Source organism: Physeter macrocephalus, chromosome 13 (genome assembly GCF_002837175.3).
Source record: "Physeter macrocephalus isolate SW-GA chromosome 13, ASM283717v5, whole genome shotgun sequence".
Lineage (NCBI taxonomy): Eukaryota > Metazoa > Chordata > Mammalia > Artiodactyla > Physeteridae > Physeter > Physeter macrocephalus.
The window spans coordinates 9691591-9717497 of NC_041226.1; the positions used below are offsets into that span (position 1 = coordinate 9691591).

The following is a 25907-nucleotide window of genomic DNA, read 5'->3' on the forward strand; positions in this document are numbered from 1 at the left end:
TTTAATATACTGTATTATTATTATAGGTGTTAAAATGTCTGTTCCTATTATAAAGATACGGCTATTAAAATCATTCAGGTTTTTATATTTATTGTATGACATTATCCTCTGTGCTGTGAGAGTGTAGGGCAATAATGAGAAACTTGAGTCCTGTGGGCAGCTGCTCATAATCTAGTTTGGAAAACTAAGTTTGAAAACTTCCTCCATGTTGCTGCTTCTTAGATATACACCTTTTAATGGGAAAAGGCAGTGCTGGTTTTATGTACATTCTCCTATTCAGCAAAGATCGTCGTCCAGGTTTTAAGACGATTCATCTTTTCCATGAGATTTGATATACTTTTTTATTTTTATTAAAAAAAATTCAACCTGTAATTTCTTGAATTAGGAGTTATGGGTAAAGGATTGCTCATCACAGCTGTAAAGTATTGCTTTACTAAAACTGTCTGTACTCTGTAATGTAGACCTCATATCAAGCCACTGCCCAAGGTGTAAAGGCCAGGAACAAATATATTAAATATTGTTTTTCTAATTGTAATTTCTTGCAAATCATTGCGTTGTGTGTGTATTTGTTTATGTTTCATATCGTGAACTACTTTGTCACATTATTGCAGCTTCAGATTCTGATACTGTTTCTCCAGACCTGTAGGGCAGTCTTTCCTTTAGCATCATTGAATGATGCTTCAAACTTTTGAGTTCCAGTATAAACCTGTTTTCTCAGCATTGGTCTCAAGCAGCAGTTTTGTATAATTGGGCAGCACTGCACTAGAAGGCAGGCGGCCTACGCTTAAGTTCATGGTTACCAAGTGGCCCAGGAAGAGGATCTTAAGACTGTTAGCCACATGCCACTGTTCAAAACCCATTTAGCTCCGGAGCCTCAGATCTGTAAAAATTAAGATAATATGTGAAAAAGAGATAATATGCTGCACCCCTTTGAAAAGGGCTGTTGCAAGCCTTAGAGGCAGTAACAGGTTTTAAAGTACTAAGTACTTCATAATTGTCAAATGCAGTGCAAATGCAAGGTGGTATCAACTCTTAGACACAAAAGATCGAATATAATTTCCAGTCGGGATCTTTCTGGACTAGGGAAGTTAGCACGATTTTACTGTGGGTTCTAAAGGGTAGAGTGTTTGTTGGGGAAACATTTTTAAAAAAGCAAAAAGAACCAGTTTTTAGATAAATCATTCATTTGTCAACTACCTGGGGGTGAGACATCTTTAATTTAAAACATTCAAAGTTATCTTCACACATGCAGAAAAAAATAATTTTTTTCTTTCCTTTTCTTAAAAAGCATCTGTTAAAAACATTTCTTCATTCTTTTTCAAGGCTGATATAGAATTTCTTTAAATGGTAGCAATATTTTATTCGTCAATTTGTATTTTAAATAGATTCAGGCTATTAAAATGATGGTTCGATGGCTACTTGGAATGAAAAATAATCACAGTAAATCAGGAACTTCTACTTTAAGATTGCTCACAACAATACTGCATAGTGATGGAGACTTGACAGAACAGGGGAAAATTAGGTATGTAATTACAACTTCAGAGTTCTTTGGATTACACACTATTTTAATGTCTGGTGTAATTGTTGAATGATGGTTTCTTTTTTAAAAGATAATTAATAATTCTTTGTAGGTATGCATATATTTTTATTGTAATAGGCTTTTGTATAGTGGTTATTTCAGAGTGACAGTCTCATGTCTAGTGCAAGGTACTGCTGTACAATCTTAAGTATTTTAAACAATAGATGTTTACTTTTTTGAATATCTAATGTGAAAATGTTAGTGTACCAATCAATAACTCATGTTTTACATTCTTGTTAATGTCTAAAGCTAAAAGAACAGACTGGATAGAAGGCAACTTACTGAATCTGTTTCCAGAAGTATAAATATATGCAAATGTGAAAAATGCACTTGATGCAAATTTTAAAAAATACACATACCTTTTTGTTTATTTTGTTTTGTTTGAGAGATGTATAGTATAGTGACTGAAAACATGAGCTCTGGAGCCCAGATTCAAATCCTGACACCACCTCTTAGCAGCAAGGTGCCTTTCAGCAAGTTACTTTAACCTCTCTGTACCTCAGTTTCCTCATCTATAAAACACATCATCTAGCTGTTATGATAATCAAATAAGTTAGTGTATTTAATGTATTTAAAACACTGCCCAGCACATAGTAATTAGAAGTATTGATGGTGGTAGTGGTTATTATGTCAAGGTTAGCTAAAATTTAGAAGTTTGTCCTCTGTGAAAACACAAGTGCCATTTATTGTCTCTTATTGGTAATAAAACATGTGAGAATAATTTCCCCCACCTTAACATATGTATCTAGCTTCAAGTCTTTAGGACAAAATATAAATGGTGATTTCCAGCTGCTTAATACTTTTCCATCTTTGTTTCTTTTCTTATATGTTTTGCTCATGCTGTACTTTTTGCGTAGAATATTAACAGTAGCACATTCTTCTCAAACAAACCAAATAATAAGAAAACTCTGTAAAGCATTCCACATGTGTAGCTCATTTATTTACCTTCCTTCAGTCTAATTAGTTGTCTTTACCTTCTACTCTTATAATTACATGCTAGCGTTCAAGATTTACATAATTAGAGAAAAATTTCCTTAGTATTAATGTTTTGTCTTAAATTTATTAATTACATTATTTATGTGCATATTTAGATCTCACCTGTTTTTGTTTTTGTTTTTAATCTATTTTTGGTTGCATTGGGTCTTCGTTGCTGTGTGCGGGCTTTCTCTAGTTGCAGTGAGCAGGGGCTACTCTTCGTTGCGGTGCACGAGCTTCTCATTGTGGTGGCTTCTCTTGTTGTGGAGCACAGGCTCTAGGCGTGCGGGCTTCAGTAGCTGTGGCACATGGCCTCAGTAGTCGTGGCTCACAGGCTCTAGAGTGCAGGCTCAGTAGTTGTGGTGCACAGGCTTAGTTGCTGTGTGGCATGTGGGATCTTCCTGGACCAGTGCTTGAACCCATGTCCCCTGCATTGGCAGGTGGATTCTTAACCACTGTGCCACCAGGGAAGTCCCTCACCTGTTTTTATCCATGGTATTCTTTAACAAAATCACGTGTGTACTTGAATTCTGCACATGTATTTGAATTACATTGGGTCTGCTTTTTAAAAAAATTTTATTGAAGTATAGTTGATTTACAGTGGTGTGTTAATTTCTGCTGTACAGCAGAGTGACTCAGGTAAACTTTTTTATATATATATATATATATATATATATATATCTTTTCATATTCTTTTTCATTGTATTTTGTCACAGGATGTTGAATATAGTTCCCTCTGCTATACAGTAGGGCCTTGTTTATCCATCCTATATATGAGTTTGCCTTTACTAATCCCAAACTCCCAATCCTTCCCTCCCCTACACCTCCTCCCCCTTGGCAACCATAAGTTTATTTTCTATATCTGTAAGTCTGTTTTTGTTTCATAGATAATGTTGATTTGTGTCATATTTTAGATTCCACATGTAAGTGATATCATATGGTATTTGTATTTCTCTTTCTGAGTTACTTTGCTTAGTATGATAATCTCTAGGTCCATTTGTGTTGCTGCAAATGGCATTATTTCATTCTTTTTTGATGGCCGAGTAATATTCCATTATATACACCACATCTTCTTTATCCATTCATCTATCGGTGGACATTTAGCTTGTTTCCATGTCTTGGCTATTGTAAATAGTGCTGCTGTGAAGATAGGGGTGCATGTATCTTTTCAAATTATAGTTTTGTCTGGGTATATGCCCAGGAGTGGGATTGCTGGATCATATGGCAACTCTGTTTTAGTTTTTTGAGGAAACTCCATATTGTTTTCCATAATGGCTTTACCAATTTACATTCTCACCAATAGCATAAGAGGGTACCCTTTTCTCCACACCTCTCCAGCATTTGTTATTTGCAGACTTTTTAATGATGGCCATTCTGACCAGTGTGAGGTGGTACCTCATTGTAGTTTTGATTTGCATTTCTCTAATAATTAGCAATGTTGAGCATCTTTTCATGTGCCTATTGGCCATCTGTATGTCTTCTTTGGAGAAATGTGTATTTAGGTCTTGTGCCGATTTTTTGATTGGGTTGTTTGTTTTTTTGTTGTGGAGTTGTGTGAGTTTCCATGTCTTGGCTATTGTAAATAGTGCTGCTGTGAAGATAGGGGTGCATGTATCTTTTCAAATTATAGTTTTGTCTGGGTATATGCCCAGGAGTGGGATTGCTGGATCATATGGCAACTCTGTTTTAGTTTTTTGAGGAAACTCCATATTGTTTTCCATAATGGCTTTACCAATTTACATTCTCACCAATAGCATAAGAGGGTACCCTTTTCTCCACACCTCTCCAGCATTTGTTATTTGCAGACTTTTTAATGATGGCCATTCTGACCAGTGTGAGGTGGTACCTCATTGTAGTTTTGATTTGCATTTCTCTAATAATTAGCAATGTTGAGCATCTTTTCATGTGCCTATTGGCCATCTGTATGTCTTCTTTGGAGAAATGTGTATTTAGGTCTTGTGCCGATTTTTTGATTGGGTTGTTTGTTTTTTTGTTGTGGAGTTGTGTGAGCTGTTTGTATATTTTGGAGATTAAGCCCTTGTCAGTTGCATCATTTGCAAATATTTTCTCCCAGTCTCTGGGTTGTCTTTTCATTTTGTTTGTGGTTTCCTTTGCTGTGCAAAAGCTTTTAAGTTTAATTAGGTCCTATTGGTTTATTCTTGCTTTTGTTTCTCTTGCCTTGGGGGCCTGACCTAAGAAAACATTGGTACAATTTATGTCAGAGAATGTTTCACCTTTGTTCTCTTCTAGGAGTTTTATGGTATCTTGTCTTTAAGTCTTTAAGCCATTTTGAGTTTATTTTTGTGTATGGCTTGAGGGTGTGTTCTAACTTCATTGATTCACATGCAGCTGTCCAGCTTTCCCAACACCACTTGCTGAAGGAGACTGCTTTTTCCCCATTGTATATTCTTGCCTCCTTTCTTGAAGATAAAGTATATGGGTTTATTTCTGGGCTCTTTGTTCTGTTCTGTTGATCCATATGTCTCTTTTTGTGCCAGTATGGTGCTGTTTTGATTACTGTAGCCTTGTAGTATTATCTGAAGTCTGGGAGGGTTTCCTGCTTTGTTCTTCTTCCTCAGGATTGCCTTGGTAATTCTGGGTCTTTTATGGTTCCATATACATTTTAGGATTATTTATTTTCGTTCTGTGAAAAATGTCATGGGTAATTTGATAGGGATCGCATTAAATCTGTAGACTGCTTTGGGTAGTATCGCCATTTTAACAATATTAATTCTTTTCAATCCAAGAGCATGGGATATTTTTCCATTTCTTTGAATCATCTTCAGTTTCCTTTGTTAATGTTTTGTAGTTCTCAGCATATAAGTCTTTCACCTCCTTGGTCAGGTTTATTCCTAACTATTTTATTTTGGGGGGTACAGTTTTAAAAGGGATTGTTTGTTCACATTCCCTTTCTAATATTTCATTGTTAGTGTAAAGAAATGCAACTGATTTTTGTACGTTAATGTTGTATCCTACTACTTTGCTGAATTCATTTATCAGTTCTAGTACTTTTTGTGTGGAGTCCTTAGAGTTTTCTACATAATATCATGTCTCCTGTGTTGAAGATTAATTGTCCATAGGTGTGTATGTTTATTTCTGGGCTGTCTGATAATTATCATTATGTGTGTATAACAATAATTTTACCTCTTCCCTACCAATTTGAATAGCTTTTATTTCTTTTCCTTCTCTGATTGCTTCGGCTAGGACTTCCAATACTGTGTTGAAGAGAAGTGGTGAGAGTGGGCATCCTTGTCTTGTTCCAGATTTTAGCAGGAAGGCTTTCAGCTTTTCACTGTTGAGTATTATATTGGCTGTGTGTTTGTCATAAATAGCTTTTATTATGTTGACCTATGCTCCCTCTATACTCACTTTCATAAGGGTTTTTATCATGAATGGTGGATGTTAAATTTTATCAGATGCTTTTTCTCCATCTACTGAGATGATCATGTGGTTTTTGTCCTTTCTTTTGTTGATGTGGTGTATCACATTGATTTGCGTATGTTGAACCATCCTTGTGACCCTGGGATGAATCCAACCTGATCATGGTGTATGACCTTTTTTATTTGTTGTTGGATTCAGGTTGCTGATATTTTGTTGATAATTTTTGTGTCTATTCATCAAAAATATTGGCCTATAATTTGCTTTATGGTGGTGTGTTTGTCTGGTTTTGATATCAGGGTGATGGTGGCTTCATAGAATGTCTTTGGGAGTGTTCCTTCCTCTTTAGTCTTTTGTAAGAGTTTGAGAAGGATCAGTATAAGTTTTTCTTTGTATGTTTTGTAGAATTCCCCAGTGATGCCATCTGGTCCTGGACTTTCGTTTGTAGGAGTTTGTTTGTTTTCTCAGATTCTATATCATTCTAGTGGTTGGCCTGTTCAATTTATCTGTATCTTCTTGATTCAGTTTTGGTGGGCTGTATGTTTCTCGAAAGTTGTCCGCTTCTTTTAGGTTCACAGTATTGTTCATAGTATTCTCTTATTATTATTTTTTTTGTATTTCTGTGGTATCAGTTGTGATACCACAGAATCAGTTGTGATCTTTTATTTCTTACTTGGTTTATTTATGTCTTCTCTCTTTTCTTCTTGGTGAGCCTGGCCAGAGGTTTGTCAATTTTGTTTACCCTTTCAAAGAACTAGCTCTTGGTTTTATTGATTTTTTTTCTGTTGTTTTTTTTAATCTCTACTTTAGTTATTTCCTCTCTGATCTTTATTATCTCCTTCAGTCTGCTGACTTTAGGTTTTGTTTGTTCTTCTTTTTCTAATTCTTTTAGGTGGTGGGTTAGGTTGTTTATTTGAGATTTTTCTTGTTTCTTAAAGAAGGCCTGTATTGCTATGAACTTCCTTCTAAGAACTGCTTTTGTTATGTCCCATAGATTTTGTATGGTTGTATTTTCATTGTTATTTGCCTCAAAGCATTTTAAAATTTCTTCTTTGATTTCATTGTTGCCCCATTGGTTTTTTAGTAGCATATTGTTTAGTCTCCATGTAATTGTTTTTTTCTCATTCTTTTTCTGTGGTTGATTTCTGGTCTCATGCCATTGTGGTCAGAAAAGATACTTGAAATAATTTCTATGCTCTTAAATTTGTTGAGGCTTGTTTTGTGCCCTCGTATGTGGTCTCTCCTAGGGAATGTTCCATGTGCCCTTAAAAAGAATGTGTATTCTGCTTTTTTTGGATGTAATGTACTGAAGATATCAATTAAGTCTAACTGTTCTGCTGTATCATTTAGGATCTCTGTTGCCTTATTGATTTTCTGTCTTGAAGATCTGTCCATTGATATGAATGGGGTGTTAAAGTCTCCTACTATTATTGTATTCCTGTCAGTTTCTCTGTTTATGTGTGTTAGTATTTGTTTTATGTATTTGGGTGCTCCTATATTGGGTGCATATATGTTGGCAAGTGTAATAGTCTCTCCTTTTTATCATTAATAAATATAATGATTAATAATTAATAAATATAATTTTATCATTATATAGTATCCTTTCTTATCTTTCTTTATAGCCTTTGTTTTAAAGTCTGTTTTGTCTGATATGAGTATTTTGACCCCCGGTCTCTTGTCATTTCTGTTTGCATGAAATATCTTTTTCCATCCCCTCACTTTCAATCTGTGTGTGTCCTTTGCCCTAAAGTAGGTCTCTTGTAGGCAGCATATTGTAGGCTCTTGTTTTGTTTTTTTTTATCCAATCTGCCACTCTGTGTCTTTTGATTGGAGCGTTTAGTCCCTCGACATTTAAGGTAATTATTGATAGATATGTATTTATTGCCATTTTAAACCTTGTTTTCCCATTGATTTTATATTTCTTCTTTGTCCCTTTCTTTTGCTTTTTCCTTTTGTGGTTTGATGATTTTCTTTTGTGTTATTCTTATGTTCTTTTCCTTTTTGTTTTTGTGAATCTATTGTATGTTTTTGATTTGTGGTTGCCCTGTTTTTCAAATACGTTAACACTTTTCCTATATCTCCTTACTTTAGACTGGTAGTCATACAGGCTCAAACAAATTAAAAAAAAAAATGTATGTTTTCTTACTCTCCTCCGCCACATTTTATGATTTTGATATCCTCTTTTACATCTTCATGTTCACACTTTTGCTGTTCATTGTGGTAATCATCACTTTCACAGAAATTTTTTGATTTTTTTAAAATCTGTGTACTTGCTTATTTAAGTGATTTACTTTCCAATTATGACTTTCTCTTTCCTATAGATTCTTACATCTTTTCTACTTAGAGAAGACCTTTCAGTATTTCCTTTAGGATAGGTTTAGTATTGCTGTATTCTTTTAGTTTTTGTTTGTCTGAGAAATTCTTTATCTTTCCTTCATTCTAAGTGATAATCTTGCTGGGTAGAGTATCCTAGGTTGCAGATTTTTCCCTTTCAGAACTTTGAATATATCTTGCCATTCCCTTCCGGCCTGCAATGTTTCTGTAGAGAAATCAGCTGATAACACTTTGTTTTTCGCTTGCTGCCTGTAGAGTCCTCTCTTTATCTTTAACATTTGTCATTTTTATTATAATATGTCTTGGTGTAAGTCTGTTTGGGTTTATCTTGTTCAGGACCGTCTTTGCTTCCTGTATCTAGATATCTGTTTCCTTCTTTAGGCTTGGGAAGTTTTCAGCCTTAATTTCTTCAAATACATTTTCAATCCCTTTTCCTCTTGTTCTTGAATCCCTATTATGCATAGATTGACATGCTTTATATCGTTCTTTTTTTTTTCATTTGGGTTTCTGTCTGCTGTTGTAACTGGGTGATTTCCATTATTCTATCTTCCACATCACTTATTCCTTCTTCTGCAGTATTCATTTTTGCTATTCATAGCCTTTAGTTCAGCTTTTGTCTCTTCAAATGAATTCTCTATTTTTTCTTGGCTCCTCCTTATAGTTTCTAGGTCCTTCTTACAGTAATCTGCATCTCTGTCTGTAGCCTATCTTAATTCCTTCAGTATTTTCATTATCTCCTTTTTGAACTTGGTGTCTATTAGATTGAAGCAGTCTGTTTCATTGTTTGTTCTTTCAGGGCAATTCTCTTGATCTTTTAATTGGGAATGGTTCCTCTGCTCCTTCATTTTACTTATATTTCTCTTGCTCGATGAGTTTAGGAGAAACAGTTATATACTGTGGTCTTGGAGGGTATTTTTATGTGGGAATATCCCTGTGTAGCCTGCATGGGTTTAATATTTTTTGGTGTGAGGGCTGTTTTTAGTATGGATGCCTGCCTCCCCTTTCCTCAGTGTATGCTGGCCATTATCCCCTTGATAGGAGGTGTGACTGATGTTGTGGTGACCGGAGCCTGCACAGGATATTGACCAGGGCCTTCTCTTTGCTCTGTGGTTGTCATTGCCCTGTTGGGGCAGGGTCTGCTCCCTAGTTGTTGGGAGTAGAAGCCCCAGATAACATTTCTAAGCTGTGGTGCAAGGTAGGTGGGATTGGAATGCTCCCACTGGGAGAGGAGCCACTGAGTGTTCTTCCACTGGAGCTGTTCAACTGAGTGTGCTCTTTTGTGTCACCTTTCACCTGTTGTGCAGACTCACAAAGTACACTGTTGTTGGTACTGCCCTCGGCCCCACCTCAACTGTGGGTATGCCAGCAGTCGTCCCTGGTGTCTCTCAGGAGTTGTTTCCACAAGGCCACCAGTGCAGATCCACTGAAGTCAGGTCCCAGGACTGCCGTAGTCATGCACCTGGACCCGCTGTGGGAGCTATGGAGGCAGCTCAGACCCTAGCCCGGCCCAGCCTCCATGTGTACGTGCCCACAGAGCCTGCAGCTGCTAAGACCTGACGTGTCCCCGCCGTGGGAGCACTCATTGGGTCTCTGTTTTTAAACCGGGTCTTCAAAAACGTAGTTGTAAAGTATTGTAATTATTTATTTTTTATTTATACTAAAAAAACTCCCAACAAGAAAAATCAGACTTTCCTTAGCAGTGGTTGGGTGATTTACCTTATAATAACTACTTGGAATATTGCTGTTGATGAACTGAAAAGCACCTCTGGGACCTGTAAGTTCAGAACCTTATTAATGTTGGCATACATTCAGTAAATATTTTTACAAAATCCTTAGAAAGATAAAGGAGGAGTCTTAAACCAACTAGATCATTAGATCTTGGAAGACTGAGATTTGTCTCTTTTAAGTCCCTCTCAGTACCGTATATAAAATTGACACATATTTGTTGTATGAATATTAAATAATAATCTTTTACTATGGAACTACATAGTGGATCCTAATTAACGAGTTAGAACTTCCCTCCTTACATTAGTCCAGTTACATCAGTAATTCATCTAACAAGTCACTGTATCAGGAAGGATTGTTTAAATATATTTACTAGTCAGGAATTTCCTAATTGTTTAAGTATGTCCCATTTAGCAAAAATTTTCTTTCCTTAAACTTAAATATAGGCTCTTGGGGCTATTTCAAAGATTGAATACTAGCTAAAAGTAGTAATGTTTTTATCCACTGCACCTGCTTTCATTCCACTTCTTTTGTACTTAGCACCATAGTTTTAGTTGACTGATTAGGAAGTTAAGATATTTTATGCCTAATATATAAGTAAGCACATATTAAAAAAAAATCTGTAGTGGAAGACTTAAGACCTAACAACTAAACGTACAAATATATTTGTTCTAGGCTTGGCTGAAAGCTGTTTTGTGTGGGATAAGAGAATTCAATGACTAGCATAGACTTATGTTCAAGAGAAGAATTTTGTGGCATTACACACCATCTTAGAGAAGTTAAGGAAACATAATGTGGTGTTCAGTATCACTAAATCGTTTTCTGCCCTTTTTTTCCCTTGGCCAGAGGAATTTTTATAAAATTAGATATTCAAAGTAGGAATGTTTTTGTGCAGACATTTAGAAATCTAATTCACGTTCTTTCTTGCTTATTTTTCAGTAAACCAGATATGTCACGTCTGAGACTTGCTGCTGGGAGTGCTATTGTGAAGCTGGCACAGGAACCCTGTTATCATGAAATTATCACATTAGAACAATATCAGCTATGTGCTTTAGCTATCAATGTAAGGAAAATGGCTATATAGAACATGACTTTCTATGGTCTTTGACTTTTAGGAAGGAGAAAGTCCACCATGATAAAGAGATAAAAATCGTGAATGTTTGTGTCTCCTCTTGGAAAATTTATGTATGTGAAACATTTCAGAGTTCTAAAACTGTCATTTGAATTGTGGGTTGCTGACATAGTACAGTTGATTCTTGTTATTTGCAGTAGTACACAACTTTGTTTTTTGTCTGGTTCTGTTTAATGGCACCTTTTTTAGTGTATAGTTGTTTCATTAATATTGAACTCGTGGCCAACAGCGCTGTAACTCATGCTTGAGAGAAGCTTATGTGACACAGATTTTCTCCGTAAGGCACATACAGCCTTCTTGCTCTTAGGAACACGAAACGGCACTTCAGCAGTATGCATGGGAGCTATTTTAAACAACAAAATCACCAATAAAACGTATAAAAATGCAAAAAATGTGGCACTAAATAGACCACCAAACAGACATTTGTTAATGATAATGAGAGCTGAAGCAGGGAGACAGAATGTTGCTTTGTTTGACTTCAGCTGGGACGTGTGTCAGGCGACTCAAACTTTTCGCATCTCTGTGCATTTACTCTTTTTTTTTTTTTAAGTCCTTATTGGAGTATATAATTGCTTTACAGTGGTGTGTTAGTTTCTGCTGTATCACAAAGTGAATCAGCTATACTTATACACATATCCCCATATCTCCTCCCTCTTGCATCTCCCTCCCTCCCACCCCTCTAGGTGGTCACAAAGCACAGAGCTGATCTCCCTGTGCCATGCGGCTGCTTCCCACTAGCTATCCACCCTACGTTTGGTAGTGTATATATGTCCATGCCACTCTCTCACTTTGTCCTAGCTTACCCTTCCCCCTCCCCGTGTCCTCAAGTCCATTCTCTAGTAGGTCTGCATCTTTATTCCTGTCCTCCACCATTTATTGTTTGTAGATTTTTTTGATGATGGCCATTCGGACTGGTGTGAGGTGATACCTCATTGTAGTTTTGATTTGCATTTCTCTAATGATTAGTGATGTTGAGCATCCTTTCATATGTTTGTTGGCAATCTGTGTATCTTCTTTGCAGAAATGTCTATTTAGGTCTTCTGCCCATTTTTGGATTGGATTGTTTGGGGGGTTTTTTTGTTTTTTGGTTTTTTTTCCAAAAGAATTTTCAGAATATTTTATTGCTATCGTAACCGTAGATAACCTTAAGTAAAGTCATACTGCATGATATACACTTGGCTAAACACCTCTCAATAATCCATATTCTTAAAATGACAAGCTGTAGCATCAAACTAAGTTTATATTCTCACTTAATCATTTACCGTGTGAACCTTTCACAGATGAGGAAACTAAGGCACTTTATTTTTCCTGATAAACTAAGTTAGGGCTGATTTATTTATTTTTAGATTTGGTAAAACTTGTCAAGATACTCTGTGCCTTAGTTGCACTTATTTATTTATTTTAATTTTTTTTAACATCTTTATTGGAGTGTAATTGCTTTACAATGGTGTGTTAGTTTCTGCTTTATAACAAAGTGAATCAGCTATACAAATACTTATATCCCCATATCTCTTCCCTCTTGCGTCTCTCTCCCTCCCACCGTCCCTATCCCACCCCACTAGGTGGTCACAAAGCACCGAGCTGATCTCCCTGTGCTATTCGAGCTGATCTCCCTTTGCTATGCGGCTGCTTCCCACTAGCTATTGGTTTTACATTTGGTAGTGTATATATGTACGTTACACTCTCTCACTTTGTCCCAGCTTACCCTTCCCCCTCCCCATGTCCTCAAGTCCATTCTCTAGTACGTCTGTGTCTTTATTCCTGTCCTGCCCCTAGGTTCTTCAGGACCGTTTTTTTTTTTGTTTGTTTGTTTGTTTTTTGTATGACAGACTCTAGGTCCATCCACCTTACTACAAATAACTCAATTTCGTTTCTTTTTATGGCTGAGTAATATTCCATTGTATATATGTGCCACATCTTCTTTATCTATTCATCTGTCGATGGACAGTTAGGTTGCTTCCATGTCCTGGCTATTGTAAATAGAGCTGCAGTGAACATTGTGGTACATGACTCTTTTCGTATTATGGTTTTCTCAGGGTATATGCCCAGTAGTGGGATTGCTGGGTCGTATGGTATTTCTATTTTTAGTTTTTTAAGGAACCTCCGTACTGTCCTCCGTAGTGGCTGTATCAATTTTACACTCCCACCAATAGTGCAAGGGGGTTCCCTTTTCTCCACACCCTCTCCAGCATTTATTGTTTGTAGATTTTTTTTTTTTTTTTGCGGTATGCGGGCCTCTCACTGTTGTGGCCTCTCCCGTTGCGGGGCACAGGCTCCGGACGCGCAGGCTCAGCGGCCATGACTCACGGGCCTAGCCGCTCCGCAGCACGTGGGATCTTCCCGGACCGGGGCATGAACCTGTGTCCCCTGCATCAGCAGGCGGACTCTCAACCACTGCACCACCAGGGAAGCCCAAAACATATAGTTTTATGAAGATGTGATAGAGGTTAATTTTAGGGCAGAAGCATTCTTATTACTCAGTGAATTAGAATTTCAAGTTATTAACAGTGATACTAATGAATTCATATTCCAGTCTTGCAGATTTCATATTAGAGTACTGTAATATTTGAACTCTATAACTTTACAAGTTTTCAGCATCATTGAGAAAATTAAAGAAAAAGGACTTCTATAGAGTATATATGATATTCCAATATGAGTTTTTCATAATTTGGTTATTTTACACTTGATTTTCCTGTTCTTTTTCAAGCAGTCTTATGTATAAGAATTTGGCACTTTTTAGGGATACTTGCAGTTTTTCTCTCCATTCTCTGCTTCCTTCTACTGCTTTTTAAAAAATTGCTGCTTATGTATAACCCTTAGACATAAACAGTCATCCGTTTTTTTAATTGTAATTATTTTATCAATTTATAGTACTTCAGTGTTTAAAACAGCTATTCCAAATTCTGTTTATTATGATTTGTTTTAGTTTTTGGTGTTGCTATTCAGATATTAGACTAAACAATAGCAGAAATGAGATTTTGCGGAGCCCATAATTTCCTGGTTTAGTTTTCCCCCTTTAATTTTGGAGATAATCTTATTTTTCAATAAAATGAAAATTGTTTAAAAGTATATATTAAATTTCTTAGAAAACAAACTATGTAATTATTTTTTCAAATTGGTAGTACTTGCAGTCCGTTGAGTTGTTGGATTCTTGGTCTGGTATTTCTTAGGGTATTGGTGTTGTCGGTTGTGAAGTAGAAATTTTTTTTTTTTTTTTAAAAAGGGACGTATGAAAATATGTTAAAAGAGATGGGCTTTGTTTGAAACTCCCTGTGTGTAATAAGTATGTGCAGATCATTAGTTAAATGTCCACTACGTGCAAAAAGCATCCACACTTGGTAAGTTCTGGAGACTTTCTTTTCTAGCACACTATTTGTTTTATGTTACTATCTCAGTCACCAGATTCCCAAGGTGAAAGTTCAGATTACCTAAGTTTAAAGATTGTTTTGAAATTATGACTGTGGAACATGTGTTAATGGTTCAGAGTTAATTATTAGCACATTCTCACAACTTACAAACATGAGATTACCCTATCCTGTGCAAAACTTTTTCCTAATTCTGCTTTTCCTTTAAACCACATGCTTGTCTCTTCTTTTTAAACCTCCAAACCTCAAGAAAGAGTAATCTGTATCTTTGTCTCTCTGATCCTGTCACTCCTCACTACTCATATTTTGCCATTTGCCTTCACTGTTTTCCACAAATGGTCTAATTAAGTCCCCCAATCCAATGATGTTAATTTTTATTATACATGTCCTTTTTCCATCATTTGACACAGCTCATTGCACCTTTATTCTTGAAACGTTCTTCTTTGTTTTTTGTCTCCTGATCTTTGTCATGCTTCTCGACTACGTTTTCTGGCCCTTCTCAAGTTTCTGGTCCCACTTCCAGTGCTAAACAGAAATTTCAAACTTTCATGTTCTGTGAACTTAAGACTGAATCTTTCCCAAATCTATTCTTTCCTGACATGCAGAGAGCCTCAATAAATATTAAATAAAGCTGGTTGGCATTTCTTAGACCTAAAATCATGATTTTTATTTGACTATTTGCTTGTAGTTACACTGTGTTGCAAAAGTACAGATAATTCTGTCCTTTGATATCTATTATATCTCTTTTTATTCATACCTTCTTAACCATTCTTACTGCTGTGTCCATCACTAGCTCTCAACTATGCTATTCTCTGTAGTTGGTTAAATTTCCCTATCACAGTTCTGATCATGTTATTCCCCTGGTCAAAAATATTTAGGCGCTTACACTCGCAAGAAAGAAAAAATCGCATATATTTTACATTGCCATTCAAGCCCTTCTAATATTTGGACCTAAATATACATTTAAAAATCCTGTTTATCACACTACCCTTTACCCATGCTTATTTCAACGAAGCCGAACATTTTTTTCTTTTATGTACCTGTGGTTTGCTGCCTTTAATTTTGTTTTCACCCTCTCATTTCTACACATCCAAATCCAACCCTTTCTGCAAATCAAGGCTCAGGCTCAGACTTCTCCAAAAAACCTGCTCTTATTCTTACAGCTACAGATTTTATCTATAGTCTTCCGGTACATACATGCATTGTGCTTAGTTATGTACCTATGGTTTATTTCTCTTTGCTTGAGTTGAGATCTTTAAAGGCAATATTGTGTCTCAGTGACCTTTGTCATGTATTTGAATAGAAAGTAAATGTGGAGGAATAGAAATTCAATAATAAGAATCTTAAAATTATTTAGTAATTACTTAGGTATTTTAGAATTTGAATGCAATTCATGAAAATTTGCTGTGTACTGCTATGTGCTATGCACTGTTCTAGGTTCTGTAAATGCAAAGATGAGTCATGGCTACAGCCCTCAAGAAGATAACCTCTTAGGAGAACAGAAAATGTAAATAAGCGTTGATAACACAGTGCAGTACACAGAGTTATTGAACTATTTGCAAGATACTAGATGTAGCTCTGAGGATAATTTATACTTAAAAAGTATACTTTGCTGTACAGCAGCAATTAACACAACAGTGTAAATCAACTATATTTCAATTTAAAAAAGGACATTAAAATTTAACTTAAGATGCAGACTAAAATTAATTTCTTAGTAGTGAATAAAAGCTTTGATCGGAACTTTATCCTTGGGAAAAATATTTTGTAGTATTAGACACCATCTTCTTTATGTTGAACCAATTATTGGTTATAAGTATAACCATGAAAGTATCAAGTGTGCTTTTTTGAGAGTGTATTTTTCCTGATAAAAATTGTATCACTCTATCCTTTACTTCACATGTTTTTGTAACCTAGTCAAAAGGGTAAATCTTTACTTCACATTTTTTAATAACCTAGCCAAAAGGATAAATCTGTCTTTTACTTCATATTTTTTTATAACCTAACGAAAAGGGTAAATCTTTGCAAAAAAACAAAAAACAAACATTGGAAGACTTCCTCAGTTCCCAAGAGCACATCTTTTAGTCTTTATTCACATGATTCTCTTTTGATGTACATATTGTATCATCATTGTGGTCAATTTTCTCATCGTTTGTTGTTAAATGTGTCAGTTGCCTGGCATATGATTTGACAGTTCTTTTCTAACATCACTTTAATGACTTTTTTTTTTAACATCTTTATTGGAGTATAATTGCTTTACAATGGTGTGTTCGTTTCTGCTTTACAACAAAGTGAATTAGTTATACATATACGTATGTTCCCATATCTCTTCCCTCTTGCGACTTTTTGAAAGTCTCCTACCTTTGCTATGATTCACAATTGACTTTGTAATGAATTTGCATTGTACTGTTGGATCCTTGATGATTAATGAGAGAATGACATGGCCCTTCCCCCTAGTGTATCTAACTAGGGGATAGGGATAGGGGGAGGGATTTTGAGTGCTGTTCAGTGTTTTTGTTGTTTGTTTGCTTTATTGAAGTATATTTGATTTATAATATTGTGTTAGTTTCAGGTGTAACCAGCTTAGTGATTCAGGTTGACTTTTGCAGATTATATTCCACTATATAGATTATTACAAGATATTAGGTATAATTCCCTGTGCTATACAGTAAATGCTTATTGCTTTTCTATTTTATGTATAGTACTTTGTATCTATTAATCTCATACTCCTAATTTGTTCCTCTCCCTCTTGTTTAATATTTTAATGAATGGTCTGTTCATTTGTAAATATATTTGTGATATATTGACTTTTACTTACACAGTTTGTAATTGGGTATTTTTATAATAAATAATTGAATAATGAAAATTCCTCTCCCTATAGGAGTAATACTGAGGAAGGAATGAGATAAGTTTAACTTCCTTTTGTGGATTATGAGGGTAGATAATAGACAGTATTTCTGTGAAAGCTTGACTACTTCTTTTTTCTAATTGAGGTATAGTTGATTTACAGTGTTGTGGTAATTTATGCTGTACAGCAAAGTGATTCAGGTGTGTGTGTGTATATATATGTTCTTTTTTATATTCTTTTCCATTATGGTTTATCACAGGATATTGAATATAGTTCCCTGTGCTATACAGGACGACTTTGTTGTTTTTCCATTCTATATATAATAGTTTGCATCTGCTAACCCCAAGCTCCCACTCCATCCCTCCCCCACCCCACTTTCCTGGGCATATGTCCGGAAAAGATAAAAACTCTAATTTGAAAAGATACATGCATCCCAGTGTTCATAGCAGCACTATTTACAATAGCCAAGACATGAAAGCAACCTAAATGTCTTTCAACAGATGAGTGGGTAAAGTAGATATGGAATATATATATATATAATATATATATATATATAATATATATATATATATATATATATAATATATATATATACATACAATGGAATATTAGCCGTAAAAAAGAATGAAGTTGTTATTGTATCATTCTTTTTACGGCTGAGTAGTATTCCATTGTATATATGTACCACATCTTTATCCATTCATCTGTCGATGGACATTTAAGTTGTTTCCATATCTTGGCTATTGTGTATAGTGCTGCTATGAATAAAGGGGTGCCTGTATCTTTTTGAATTATAGTTCTGTCCAGGTATATGCCCAGGAGTGGGATTGCTGGATCATATGACAACTATGTTTTTAGTTTTTTGAGGAACCTCCATACTGTTTTCCATAGTGGCTGCACTTGACTACTCTTTTAAAAGTGGGTATTTGGTATTGTAATAACCTGAAGTTTAAATTAAATGAAAGAAGATACCCAAAATAAGGATTTAATGATAAGGGCAAGATGTTATGACCTAGGTTTCGAAGAAAAACAAAATTTATATTCTCGATAGAAGAAATAAAGTTGCAAAAATATGAAACATACCACATGTTATGTTCATTGGTGGAGTGTAAGGTGTAATAATGAAAGTCTTTATTGTCATAGAAGGTCTTTGTATGTCTCATATATGGCTCAAAAGTCATATGAGCTTTTCCCTATAGTTTAGAAAAAATTCTCATAATCTGTGTACCAGATATTGTGCTAGGTTTAGAGGCACAAAGAAAAATGAAGGCGGCGTTCTCACCTTCAAGGAACAAACAGCACTGGGTAAGACAGATAAACCAGTCGTTTTCATACTGTATACTAAAGGCTATGGTGGAGATACGCACAGAGTGCTAAGAGAGCACAGAAGTGGATGCAGGATACAGATTCCACAGTGATTTCTGAAAGATACAGGAGCTGTCGTTAAAGATGAGGACTAGGAGAGTGGAGGTGGGTGGTCTAGGAGAGTGAGTAGTGTGAAGAAAGCCAGCACAGTGGCAATGAACAGATTGGTTCATTTATAGAACTAAAAGTAATGTGATGTTTCTGAAATTAGTAACTCTTGCCTTCAGAGTTGTGCATTTTAATCTGAATAGTTTTTTAAATGATAGGACTAAAATATATAAATTGGACAGAGTTTTATCTTGCTCAGCAAATGAAAAAGCTAAATATTAGATAGTGTTCAAACTTTTTTTTTTACATATCTCATTTATTTAAGTTAGGATGGATTAATATTTACTAGTGTTATCTGTTTTAAGATTACATTCAATATGTTCTAACACCAGGTAGCTGGTAGTTATTAGGGTCCAGGTGATCACTCCAGCCTTGATATTAACTTATCACATCTCAGTCTTGTGAACAGAAGCAGTGATTGTGGGTAAAATTGCTATGTTTACCCTTCTGGTTACTTGATATAGCGAATTTCATATCTAAAGTTGTTACTCTTTGGTACCATGTGGATAATATGTGGAATAATTGTGTCTTTCAGGATGAATGCTATCAAGTAAGACAAGTGTTTGCTCAGAAACTGCACAAAGGTCTTTCCCGATTACGGCTTCCACTTGAGTATATGGCAATTTGTGCACTTTGTGCAAAAGATCCTGTAAAAGAAAGAAGAGCTCATGCCAGGCAGTGTCTGGTAAAAAATATCAATGTGAGACGCGAGTATCTGAAACAGCATGCAGCTGTTAGTGGTAAGCGTATATGAAAATGAAAAGTGTACTTTCCCATCCTGCCAGTTTCAGTTTTATAGAACACAAAATGATGTTACTGTTATTTATTATATTCTAATTCGCCCTCATTAAATAAGTTGTTACTGTTTTTCAGTAGCAGCTTTTCCTTTTAATAGGTCACTTAAAAATATAAATGCATGGATATTTAAATATCAACCCATAGCTCTTTATGCAACTGACTAAAAGGCCAAGGGAAAAAAATCAGTGACTTTGGAAGTAAATAAAACAGTAAGCGGTACATTTATGTAGATTGTCCAAGTACTATCTTTTAGTTTAGAAAAGTACAGATCTTTGATCTTTATTGGTTGTCCTCACCTGTAGCTGACATTAATAGGTTCCTATGTGCCTTTTTAAAATCTGCTCACTTTACCCCATCCACACTATTAGTTTTTGTGCCCCTCTGACTTCTGTGACTTGATCAACAGCATTAAAATCCATCCAGTTATGCAAGTCAGAAATCAGAGGCATTCTTCACGCCTTCTTTTTTCCTCTCATTGGTCACTAAATCCTCTTAATTCTTCTTCTGGATGTCTTGAATATTTCTCCTCAACTCTCCTACACTGCTATATTTCACTTGGATTATTTTATATACTCCTGACTAACTCCCTGTTGTAAATGTTCCTCTGCCTCTGACCCACCTCCAGCTGTGCCACACCACTGTCAAAATTATCTTTCTAAAACAGATCAGATCACATCACTTCCTTGCTTGAAACCTTTGTCGATTCCCTATTGCTTATAGGATCAAGTTGAAGCTCATATAGTTTACTCTCAGCCCGAGTTTTAAGCTTTCTCTCTAGCTACTCCTGACTATAAATTCTGTGCTCATTGTACTCTGGATTATTTGAAATTTGTATAGCCATCTTTTTTCTCTGTTGTCAGCTCTGTCTGGAAATTGCATCCCCCTTCTGTCCAAACAAATAAACAAACAAAACCAAGGAGAGTGGTTTGCCCCTTTCGAATCCTTTAAAATACTGTTTTGGTGTTACCTCATCACTAGGACCCTCTTTCTTTCTGTTCCTCCCTCACCTTAGAAAAAATGAGGGCTCTGGAGTCAAATCCCACCTCTGCCATTTACTGGTTGTGTTTGGGCAGGTTACTTGCGCAATCTGAGCTTTAGTTTCCTTTTTGTAAGACTGGTATAGTTTTACTCATAGCTTATGGTGGTTATGATTATGATTAAAAAGTTATGTGTATAAAGCACCTGGCATAATGCATGGTCCAAAGAAGTACTCAGTAGTTGTTAGCTATTCTTATTTTAGGGCACTGTCCACATTGAAGTATAGCTTCTGTCCTGTCCATGCTTTAGTGTGAGGTCTTTAGTCTTATGAATCTTTATATTTAAAATAGTAAGCCCCAATAAAAATAGAAGGCCTGGAAAAGAGTAAGCACTCAATAAATGTTTGACAGACTTTTTCACTGACTTTTGAACCTTGTTACTTTTTTCTTCTATACCTACCTTGAAATGAATTATTCTCTTTGAGTTCAGCAATAGAAATAAAGAAAACTTGGTGCCTTATTGACACATACATTATTATACTCTAGATTGAACATCTGATTTAAAATTTTGAGAGTAGGAAATATAAAAAGAATTGTTCAGAATATGAATCCTGGTCTTTTGAGTAACCTTTATTAAAACTAGTTAGGATTTTCCATTCTACCTCTAATGGAATATGCTGATCTCAGTCAAAATATTAAAATATTTGAATTTAACCTAAAAAGATGTTTGTTATTTAAAATGCCCTAGAAACAATGTCTATTCCTTTATATCTGTTCTTATGTTACAAATAGTATCAAATAGTATCAACCATTACTTCCTGTTTTTGTGTCATACTAACTGAAAAATTTACTAGTTTTTTTTCATTTTGCTCTGCAGTTTACAAGGGAGTGTTGAACATAGAGTTACTACTAATAAGAAAAATAGATCTTATGTTCCTTAGTCTTGAATATAGTTGGGTCACTTTTTCCCATATCTATTGAAAAGTGAAATATTTGTCTTTGTAGTCTCAGCACATGGTGCATTTAGTAGGCAAATCAATATTGGCCATGATGGATGAATGAATAAACTTTAATTTATGATGTACCTCAGCACTGGACATTTCAATATATTTTTCTTCCAGTCATATTGTGGTAAACTATTGGGGTGCAGGAAACATAGTATCAGAGAGAGAGAGAAAGAGAATGAGTAAGATTTGGTTTTCTAACCTGGCTGTTTTTGTTTTGTTTTGTTTTGTTTTTTCTTTTTCTTTTTCTTTTTCAGAAAAATTATTGTCTCTTCTACCCGAGTATGTTGTTCCATATACAATTCACCTTTTGGCACATGACCCAGATTATGTCAAAGTACAGGATATTGAACAACTTAAAGATGTTAAAGAGTAAGACTTTTTCCATCCCATTTTCATATTTTCTGAAAGTTTTTTCCCTTTCTTGCTGATAATGGAATCTCAGTTATAATTAGTGTATTAAATTTATTTCATTTCTTAGGAGTTTAAGGTTCTTTACCTTATTTATTCTCTTATTTTTCCTTTTTCATACCATCTCTTCATGTTTCATTTCTTATATAATTTTCCAAAACAACTTAGCATAATTACTGTATTACTGACATATTTCTCTACCAGTCTGGCATTTCTTTTTTATTGAAGCAACCCATTAAGAGTTTCCATTCCAGTTCTTATCTTTTCCTACTTTCTTCTGAAACACTGTATAGATAGATTTTCATGTGGGGAGAATTAATACTCTCTTTTATTCACATAGTAAGCACATTTTCTTTGCAGTTACTATCTTCCTCCATAAGGAATAGAAATCTAATAATGGGCCAAGTTGATAACCAGGCAACTGATCCCACTTACTACTTCATTGGTTTTCTCTAATTAAAGTTTATGACAGTTACAGTTCTTTGAAAGATTCCTGTTGAGAGGCCAGAAGACTATATATGCCTGGGTGTGGGATAGGGGAATATAACAGTATTTAGAGAAGTCTTTGTAAGACTACCAGAGTTCTTTAAAATATGGATGAGACCCTGTTTCTGTTACAATAAAGAATGACCTTTGTGGTTTTGAATAAATTAATTTCTTATGCCTTTAGCTTCTTATTAAAGGAAAATAACTCTTGGTTTCTTGATTCATAGAAATACTTTATAGTTAAATATTTGAGGTGCTTCAAGAGAATAAAATTAAATTATTGATAACTTTCTCATGACAAGAAAAAAAGCTTTTACCCTCTTGCTGCCACAGTTTCTATTTTTAAAAAATAAGCAATTAGTTTTCCCAAAATGAATTCTGTGTTAGAGTGGTTATATAACTAATGACAACTTTTAGCCACTCCTCCTTATCAGAACACATTAGTTTTTGAAATAGATAAAATATTCTTTGGAATTTACTAAACATTTTGGGTGGTGTTTGTAAATTTCCCTAGTACAGCCATGAGTGATCTCCATTCCAGCAGAGAGCCACACCAGAAGAACTTATCCTGTGCCTGAGGTCTCAAAGGTTACTTTTTTCCCTTCTAGAATGATACCTTGTTTCACATTTCTCTCTTTTCCCATTTTCTCCTCTGTGCTATCCCTCTGTCCCATTCTGTCTACATAACACAGAGACAAAGCACTTTTAGTTTTTTCTTGAGTAGAATTTAATGTAATTAACTTTAAAACTGAGGTACTGAAACTTTTTCTTTTAGTTTTTTTCTTTCTTTAAGCAAAAACAGTATGTAGAGTTGTCAGCCATGAGTTTTCCCTCAGATTTATTGATGAAGATTCTTACTGTTGAGTAAGGTGATTAGATTTTCTTGAAGACTTCCAATCAGGACTACAGTCAGTCTTGAATATTTGAGGCTTCACTTTATCTATGGCCCAGTTATTCCTTTAGGCAGTCTTCCCTTCCTGTCATAGCCAGGGATTAAGATCACTTCATTCTTTCCACCATTTCTGTTTCTTTTTAACCTGCCTCCCTAGGAAAGTTAGTGAGACTTTGAGAAGGGGTATTACAAACTCGCACGTACATTGCAAATATGTTGTGATATGTATGTGACATATTTTTTTCCTCTGTTGATTTACAGCTGTTTCTTTTTAATTTTTCCTGCTCCTGGAGTTCATTATATTTATATTTAGAATTATATCTGTATTTAACAGTGATTTTTTTCTTTGTATTTTTTAGGTGTCTTTGGTTTGTTCTGGAAATATTAATGGCTAAAAATGAAAATAACAGTCATGCATTTATCAGAAAGATGGTAGAAAATATTAAACAAACAAAAGATGCTCAAGGACCAGATGATGCAAAAATGAATGAAGTATGTAATTCTTTGTAAATAGTTATGATTCCATGTTGATTTCAAGCATTTGAGTATAGGGTATGAAACTTCTGTAGACAACATCAGTCTTTTCTGTTAGTAGTATAATAAATAGTTGGTAGTATTCATATTAGTAGTAATTAGACTTACTAACATAGAATTAATATAGAATTAGTAGTAATGCTATTACTAGTAAACTAATGAAAATAATAATAGAGTAAGTCTTTTAACTTACACTATTGTCCTGAAAACTGCATACTAAATGCATGTTCTAGAATTACTCCTAATTCTCAGAGTCTAGGATACTGATTTAAGTATCTAATTTTCTTTTAATACCATTGCAGAAACTGTATACTGTGTGTGATGTTGCCATGAATATCATCATGTCAAAAAGCACCACATATAGTTTGGAATCTCCTAAAGATCCAGTACTACCAGCTCGTTTTTTCACCCAACCTGACAAGGTAGTTATTTTAGGATTTGTTTGTATAAGTTGAAATAAAATGTATTCTCAACACTAGGTTGTGGGAAGATCACGAAGAATCAGTATCAAGAAGTGACCCACTACTAATGTCATGAAAAGGTTGCCGTGAGTCTTAACAGTGTGGTTCAAGACCAGAATATGGGCCAAACTGGAGGACACAAATAGGTTCTGAGATGAGTTAGGATGATCTAGAGTTTGTATTCCAAGTTTTATGGTAGTCTAAGAGCACAGGCAAAAATGTGATCAAAGCTTGTAAATCTATGAGATAATGGCCATTGATCCAAAAGGGGAAGGAGAATGCTGATAGAGATAGTCTGAAGTTATAAGCCCTTGAGATTTCTAACTGGTATGGGGAAACAAGCAGAGAAATGACACTAAACAGGCCAAAGACCCTGGGAACACTACAGGGATGTTCCCAAACCACTCTCAGAAAACTCAAGTATTATATGATACTAAAAAAGGTGTTTTTTAGAATCTCTCGTGGAGTTTCATAGTGCATCTGAGCCTGTTAAAGTGACTGAGAGGAAACAGCCACTACCTTTTTCTTTTTTTTAAAGCAAAATACCGGTTAACGTCTTACCCAGTGTACAGAGATCAGAACAGTCCTGTAAGTTCATCCAATAAAAGGGACTGTCTGCTTTTAAGCATTCACCTTTTTGTGATTAAGATAATAGGAGTATATGAGGTCTCTTCCCTGGAGAGTATTATTACATAAGCATGTGTTTGCTGATGAGCTCTCAGAACTCTAGCATGTTAGAGCTCAAATATGTTGTGTTAGTACTAGAATTAGTACAAGGTTAGTTTAAGCTTATTACAGCATTTAAAATCAGTGACTAAAATTTTGTGTTTCAACTGACTATTTAGTTTAAACAAATATGTATTTTATAATGTACTTTCAAACAAAAGCTGCTCTATGCTTTGTTGGCTTTTGAATCACCTCGTAGATACAGTGCTTCAGTAGTCATTGACTATGATTTTTTTCCCTTGCTTGTAGAACTTCAGTAACACCAAAAATTATCTGCCTCCAGAAATGAAATCGTTTTTCACTCCTGGAAAAGTATGTTTTGAAAATTGTTTTAATTTTTATGTGGTAGTTTATTTTAGTGTGACTGTTGGCATAGTTATGTTACTTAGTATTTCTTTAAAAACTGATGTATCAAAAGTATTAGATATCTTCTATTTACTAGTAAGAAATAGTTATATTTACTATATGGATGCAAGCTGAGATATAGAACTTGTTTTTTAGCTTATGGTAAAACCCTGGAGACCTTTCAAATATCTTATCCTGTAATATTAAAATAAAAATATTAAAGTGAAATGACATCTTCTTATGTCCTTCCCTAGCAAGAGTCTAATTATCAGTTTTCATTGTTGACTATACATTTTATGTGCTCTCACTTCCTGTGTAAGCCTTTTACTGCAGGTAACTAAGAAACTTAACTATTATTCTGTTTATATAGTTTTATATTTGTTCAGTGATACTCAATTTATAATTCTTACTCTTATTTTTCTTAAGGATAGGCAAGTTTTTCATGATTTGTATATGTAAATACTTTG

The 25907-nt window shown here is 34.9% G+C and overlaps 1 protein-coding gene across 7 annotated transcripts in view; it reads left to right on the plus strand.

Annotated features, from left to right (window-relative positions):
* Positions 1 to 25907, plus strand: part of PDS5B (PDS5 cohesin associated factor B) — a 228564-nt gene that overhangs the window by 190226 nt on the left and 12431 nt on the right. For all 7 annotated transcript variants that reach the window (XM_007105442.3, XM_024125886.3, XM_055089322.1 and 4 more), the window contains 7 exons: positions 1386 to 1522; positions 10931 to 11054; positions 19342 to 19546; positions 21843 to 21957; positions 23734 to 23866; positions 24211 to 24330; positions 25345 to 25407. In XM_007105442.3, coding sequence (XP_007105504.2) covers positions 1386 to 1522; positions 10931 to 11054; positions 19342 to 19546; positions 21843 to 21957; positions 23734 to 23866; positions 24211 to 24330; positions 25345 to 25407 — 897 coding nt within the window. The remainder of the gene's footprint in view (positions 1 to 1385; positions 1523 to 10930; positions 11055 to 19341; positions 19547 to 21842; positions 21958 to 23733; positions 23867 to 24210; positions 24331 to 25344; positions 25408 to 25907) is intronic.